A 7,089-nucleotide genomic window follows, 5' to 3' on the forward strand; every position below is an offset into this window, starting at 1 on the left:
GAATGGAGGAAAACCATGGAGGCACAGTTGGCAGAACTAAAGGGCTATGTGGAAGCTCAATCCCAGGCCTCATCCGATCAGCTCAATATGTAGTTCACTGGATTCCGGGAGGAGATTCTGAACCTTTTACGGTTGAACTGCCCGGCACCACCAGTGATGGAGAGGACACCGGGTCAGTCCTCAGTGCGTGGCCATGCTCCGGAGTATGCTCCCCAGCACGCTTCTCCGTGAGAAGCCAGCGCAGATCCCGGCAGAAGGGCTGACAAGGCCCCAATGGATCCAGCTCAGGAGGAAGATCCAGTTGAGGTTCCTGAAAGAGAGTGGGCTCCAAGGAGACCAGGACCGGAGGGGAACCTTCATCAACAAGCAGACTTCTATCCAAGGTATAAAGCTGACTTCCCTGCGTTTGATTATGAGCACCCCAGGAATTGGATTGTTCGGTGTGAGAGGTTCTTTATGTTCTCCCATACCCCTAGGAATGAAGTTATGAACTTGTTGTTTGTTAATCTCTCTGGAAAGGTGGGGTTATGGTACGAGGGGTATGTGAGTGAGCTTAGACAGGGGTTTCAATGGCACCATTTTGCAGAAGCTGTCTGCAAAAGGTTTGAGAACAAGGGGGAATCATTGATGGAGGAGTTTGCAAGTTTGAAACAATGGGGAACTGTGGAGGATTTCACAGAAAAATATGAGGAATTCAAGAGCCAACTGTTGGTAGGTCATCCTTACTTAACTGAGGGGTACTTTATGGAGAATTTTGTAGCTAGACTTAAACCAAATCTCAGGTGTTTTGTGCGAACTGCTAAGCCCACAACACTGAGTGATGCCATATGGTATGCTGGACAGTTTGAGAGGGGATTGAAAACCAGTGAACCTAACAGGTCAATTCCTTGGAACTCTAGACAAACTCCACCCACAAAAACTCACCCCACTGAACCTTTAAACCCTCCCCACAACAAAAAACCAGCCCTATCATCCCAATATGCAAACTCACCTTCCCCAGAATTGACCAGGTTCAAGGCACAATTGAGGGAGCAGAGGAGGTGTTTCAAATGTTTTGAGAGTTGGAAGCCAGGGCACAAATGCAAGGGTCCTACCTTCCACTTGATAGAGGAAGATGAAGGGTATGACCAGGATTATGTGGAGCAGGCAGAACCAGAAACAAACAAGGAAGAGGCTGAGGTCTCTCTGTGTGCCATGGTAGTGGGAGAGGGTATGCACACCATCAAGCTGCTAGGCTTTGTACAGAGACAGAAAATACTTATATTGGTGGATAGTGGTAGTACCCACAGCTTCTTAGATCCAAAGTTGCTCAGCCAACTAAGGAAGGATCCTGTGAAAGCATCCCCATTAACAGTAACTATAGCTAATGGAGAACAAGTGAGGAGTGATTCAGTGTGCTTGGGACTGAATTGGGAAGTGCAAGGGGAGGAATTTACTAAGGATTTCAGATTGTTGAATTTAAGGGGCTGTGACATGGTGCTTGGGATGGATTGGATAGACCTATATGCCCTTATTCAGTTACACACTAGACCCCCCAGCCTCTCATTTCACAAAGATGAGAGGAAAATCATCTTGAAGGGTTTGACTAAGGCTATTATGCTAAAGGCAGCCTCTGGAAAGCAGATTAGGAGATGGCATCAGAAGGGGATTAGAGGATTTCTAGTTCAGCCCAACATTGTTCCACATGACACACCCCCAACCCATACAATTTTCCACCATTATGAGCCCCACCTTTTTCTAACCTTACCCCACACACCCTTCCTAGAACTTACACTTCTTTTGCAGGAGTTCCAAGATGTGTTTGCTGAGCCCACAGACCTTCCACCTCCCAGAGTTCTTGATCACTCTATTCCCCTAGTTCCAGGAGCTAAACCTGTTAATATGGGACCCTACAGATATTCATATGATCAGAAAAATGCAATAGAGAAAATGGTGAATGAAATGTTAGAAGCTGGAGTGATTACCCCCAGCACATCAAGTTTTGCCTCACCTGTCCTCTTAGTGCCAAAGAAGGACAATAACTGGAGATTTTGCATAGATTACAGAGCCCTCAACAACATAACCATAAAAAATAAGTTCCCCATACCCTTAGTGGAGGACTTATTCTCTGAGTTGGCTGGGGTAGGTTGCTTTTCTAAACTGGATTTGAGGTCAAGGTACCATCAGGTCAGGATGAAGGAATGAGAAGAGTATAAAACAGCCTTCAAAACCCACAATGGGCTATATAAATTCAGGGTGATGCCCTTTGGCCTTACAAATGCCCCAGCAACCTTCCAAGCCCTAATGAACCACATATTCAAACCTTGGCTAAGGAAATCAGTGTTGGTTTTCTTTGATGACATATTGGTCTACAACACCACTTGGAAAGAACATTGGCAGCATTTAAGAGAAGTCTTGCAGGTTATGAAGTCCCACAAGTTGCTGGCCAAGTTAAGTGAGTGCTCTTTTGCCCAGGAGCAAGTGGAATACCTAGGACATATTATTTCTAGGGAAGGATTGAAGACTGATCCTTCAAAACTGGAAGCAATTTCTGCCTGTCCTAAACCCCTAATTGTTAAAGCCCTAAGGGGATTTTTGGGACTAGCTGGTTATTACAGGAGGTTCATAAGATCCTATGGGGTTATCAGTAAGCCACTATCTAACCTCCTCAAGAAAAATGCATTTGTTTGGAGCAGTGAGGCTGAGGAAGCATTTGAGATACTGAAAAAAGCCTTGTGTAGTGCCCCAGTTTTGGCACTCCCCAACTTCCACAAAGAATTCATAGTAGAAGCAAATGCCAGTTTCAAGGGAATGGGAGCTGTGTTACTCCAAGAAGGGAGGCCAATTGCCTTCTTTAGCAAAGCATTTGGTGAGAAACATCTAGGCATGTCTATCTATGAAAAAGAATACTTGTCCATCATAAATGCTATTGAAAGATGGAGACCCTATCTGTTAGGAAGGCATTTCACCATCATGACTGATCACCATAGCCTGAAGTATCTCTTGGAGCAAAAAATCACTACTGCTGTCCAACAGAGAAGGTTAACCAAATTGCTGGGCTTAGACTACTCTATCAAGTATAAGAAAGGGACTGAAAACTGTGTAGCTGATGCACTATCTAGGCAGATGGAGGAAACTGGGGTTGAATTGAGTGCCATCTCAGCAGTACAACCACAATGGATTACAGAGGTGTTGGAAAGCTATAAGGATGATACTTGGGCTAATGAAACACTGACCTCCTGCCTCATTGACCCCACTGCAGTGACAGAAATGACTGTGGTTGGAGGAATATTGAGATATAAATAGAGAATCTATGTAGGGTCAAATGGAGACCTCAGAAAAAAGGTTGATGTTGCAATTACATAAGTCAGCCCTAGGAGGGCACTCTGGCCAACAAGGGACCTATCAGAGGATGAAGCAGAGTTTCTGGTGGAAAGGAATGAAAAGGGATGTTTCCAATCTGGTAAGGAACTGTGAAGTGTGCCAAAGGTGTAAGGCTGAGAATGTAGCTAATCCTGGACTGCTACAACCCTTGGCCATACCAGAGGAAGCCTGGAATAGCATCTATATGGACTTCATAGAAGGGCTTCCTAAATCTCACAACAAGGAAGTCATTTTTGTGGTGGTGGATAGGCTGACTAAGTATAGCCACTTTCTAGCTATAACTCATCCTTATACTGCTGAAAGTGTAGCTGAAACTTTCATGGAAAATGTATACAAACTGCATGGGCTCCCTAAAGATATTGTGTCAGATAGGGATAAGGTCTTTACTAGTACTTTTTGGCAGACCATATTCAGGAGAATGGGGGTCACACTGAGTCTGTCCACAGCATACCATTCACAAACATATGGTCAAACTGAGAGAGTAAATAAGTGTTTGGAAACATACCTCAGGTGCATGGTGTTCCAGAAGCCTAAGAGTTGGGCTAAGTGGCTTTATCTTGCTGAATATTGGTACAATACCAATCACCACACCTCCCTAAAATGCACTCCCTTTCAAGCCTTGTATGGGTATGCACCTCCTATGTTGGCCATTGGAGTTACTGCTGGAAATGGGGGGCACCCTTGGATAGCTGAGAGGAGTGCTCTCTTGTCTACCTTAAAGGAAAACCTCAGACAAGCACAACACAGGATGAAACAACAAGCAGATAAGGGCAGGAGTGAGAGAACCTTAGAAGAAGGAGATTGGGTCTACTTGAAAATCCAGCCATATAGACAAGTGTCCCTGGCAGTGAGGAACAACTTGAAACTCTCATCCAGATACTATTGGCCTTACCAAGTGGTTAAAAGAGTGGGTGAAGTTGCTTACAAACTACAGTTGCCTCCTGGAACCCTACTACATCTAGTCTTCCACATTTCCCAATTGAAGAAGAGGGTTGGAGAAGGAAGCCTGCCCCAATATGACCCCCCAACAGTTGGCCCAGAGGGAGAAGTTCGAGCTGAACCAGTGGCAACTCTGGACAAGAGGATAGTGAAAAGAGGTAACCAAGCCGTATCTCAAATTTTGGTGCAATGGTCTAATCTGCCCAAGGAGCAAGCTACATGGGAAGACTATCACCATGTAACTAGCCAATTTCCATTATTTGATCCTTGGGGTCAAGGATCTTTGGAAGGAGGGGGTAATGTAACAGCCTTGGAAGGAAGAAAGAAGGAGAAGAAACGAGTGAGGATGGAGCAAAGGGAAAAGCAGAAATTGGAAGAGAAATCCGTAACCAGGGAAAGGGAAAACTCATCAAACGACGTCGCAGGATAACCAGCGGTTGGAGGTGGTTAGCTTGCGATCCAACGACGTCGTTTCACGTGTGGGCGGTTGGCTGTTACAACAAGCAATCTGACGATGACGTTTTGAGGCTAGCTGTTATTTGTCTCTTTATGTAACTACTTTTGTTTGTTTCCTCCATCATGGAGTGGTAGTCTTAGAGTGTGGATAGAATATAAACACTGAAAAGTAGCTGAGGGATGTTATGTTGATTCTAGCAATTAAAGTTTTCTTTTCCTTTCCCCTCTTTCTCTCCTTCCCTAACCCTAAATCTCCCTGCTTCTCCTTCTCACCTTCTTTTGCAGTCCTTGTGTTTGGAGGGTCATCACAACATGCTAGCATCACTAAAGTAGAATACTCTCAATAGATTGAATCTTTTCAAATGTAAAGATTTCGCTTCCGCCTCCAAAAAAATAGAAAATGGACCGACACAATGTAGAAGAATGTAATATTATTGTACGAGTGTCGTCATCATCAAAATCTGTTGATTGGATGCTTAGCCAACGGAAACCTTTTACACAGAAATTGAAACCATTTCCACCTACCACATGTAGAAGATTCTCTTTATGAGCTTGGTTTACACAAAATGCATGCTGTAAACCATGCATCTCAAAGGCCTTAATTTTTCTTCCACAATAACTTTGCTTGCTTTCAAAAATCAGGTTTTTATCCAAAAGTTCCCGTACGCATCTTTCACCCACTTCATCAAGGCTCTGGTTCTCAAACTCCTTTATAAGTCCTTCACTGGCCCATAACTTTACAAGATCCTTAACATAGATCACTTTCCCTTCTGGAAATACCCTCAAATATAAAAAACAAGCTTGAAAGTTATATGACAAGTTATTGCAACTTGATGAGAATATTCTTGACCGTGCTTCACTGCTTCGGCAAGAGTTGTCATAGCTGATAAATTAGCAATATTCTCCAACTCACTTAATGTGTTGAGTTTTGAAAATAGGCTTGCTACCATAACAATTGCCAAAGCTACTCCATCGCATTTCTCAACAATTGGCCTGGTTTCCCAATAGTCTCAAATTCAAATTCAAATTCAGTACTGCCAGCCTTTATACAAAATAGATTCCAACTCTCGCTTTCATTTAACGGGTGCATTTGCATTTTATAAAACACGTACTTTCTGTATCTACTATTATAAATCATATTCTTCTTAAGGCGAGTAGTTAATAATATTCGACTACCATTTTCATCATCAGGTGCACAACCTATGATAGCATCGCATTCCTCCATGCTCCACACATCATCAATCCCGAGTAAATACCTATTATTACGTACAGTATGTGTGTAAATAGATAAGATAATGACTACTTATAGTTAGTCTAATATTGTAGAGTTTGTATATTAGTATTCAACTAGTAATTCACTCGCGCGATGCACGGGAAAAAATTATGTTATTATAAATATAAATAAAAAATTAAAAAATTAAAAAATTTTAAATTGTTTAATATAATAATATTTTGGAGCTTCTATTGGTCAAGTATTTATTATTTTTATAGAATAAAAAATTACAAATAAAATTAAAATTTTGTATGGTTAATATAATCTATAGTTATGTGCATATCCAAATAAACTTATAGAGAGAATTTACATTTTTTTTTGAATGCTACTAGCTCTATAGAGAGAATTTACATTTTTTTTTTGAATGCTACTAGCTCTATTACAATGTAGTATCTGTTCATATACTTTCTCAACCTACTGAAACACAAAGAGCCAATAACGCCTTCACTGATGGTATAGAGAGAATTTACATAATTACATTGATTTATTCTTAATTGTATTTCATCTATATTATAATTTTCACAATACGAATAATAACTAAGATATTACATTTGGAAAGCAAATTTCAAATTTTGTATGAGTAAATTTAAACTCTAATTGAACACATTTTTTATATGATTATATACTTTATAGCTATTTTATTTTACAAAAGTACATTTCTTATATGATTATATAATATATAGCTATTTTATTTTTCAAATGTTGTGTTTTTTTTTATTTTTTTATTTTTTATAATAAAGGATGTTGTGCCATTAATTGTAATATAAATTACTTCCCAAACCATATAACTTTATTATAGTTAAGATACGGAGTATTATTATTTAACCTATACAAAAGAATCTTATTACTTTGTACGTCTATTTCTATCACTTGGGCGGAGGCCCGTAAAAAAGGCCAAGTCTAGCACTTGGTGACTATCTAGGAGATCATTAGGCGGAAGCCAGTAATGGCCTAAGGCCAAGTCCAACGTAACACCTAATGTCTCGAACAATGTGATGACGATCTATAAGGAAATAAAGTTACGTCTTTGCTAGCTATAATTTTGGTGTGAGTGGTAA

The 7,089-nt window shown here is 40.8% G+C and overlaps 1 protein-coding gene across 1 annotated transcript; it reads left to right on the plus strand.

Moving 5' to 3' along the window:
* Positions 1–273: 273 nt before the first annotated feature.
* LOC109166765 lies at positions 274–2,184 on the plus strand. The gene has a single exon (XM_019315654.1). It carries the CDS (start codon positions 274–276, stop codon positions 2,182–2,184), a length of 1,911 nt encoding a protein of 636 aa, XP_019171199.1.
* The last annotated feature ends 4,905 nt before the right edge of the window (positions 2,185–7,089 follow it).

The sequence above is a fragment of the Ipomoea nil genome, unplaced genomic scaffold (assembly GCF_001879475.1).
Source record: "Ipomoea nil cultivar Tokyo-kokei standard unplaced genomic scaffold, Asagao_1.1 scaffold3105, whole genome shotgun sequence".
In the NCBI taxonomy this organism is placed as follows: Eukaryota; Viridiplantae; Streptophyta; class Magnoliopsida; order Solanales; family Convolvulaceae; genus Ipomoea; species Ipomoea nil.

What these genes read in the sequence shown, in the direction of transcription:
- LOC109166765 (XM_019315654.1), top strand. Translation starts at nt 274, where the DNA reads ATGGATCCAGCTCAGGAGGAAGATCCAGTTGAGGTTCCTGAAAGAGAG.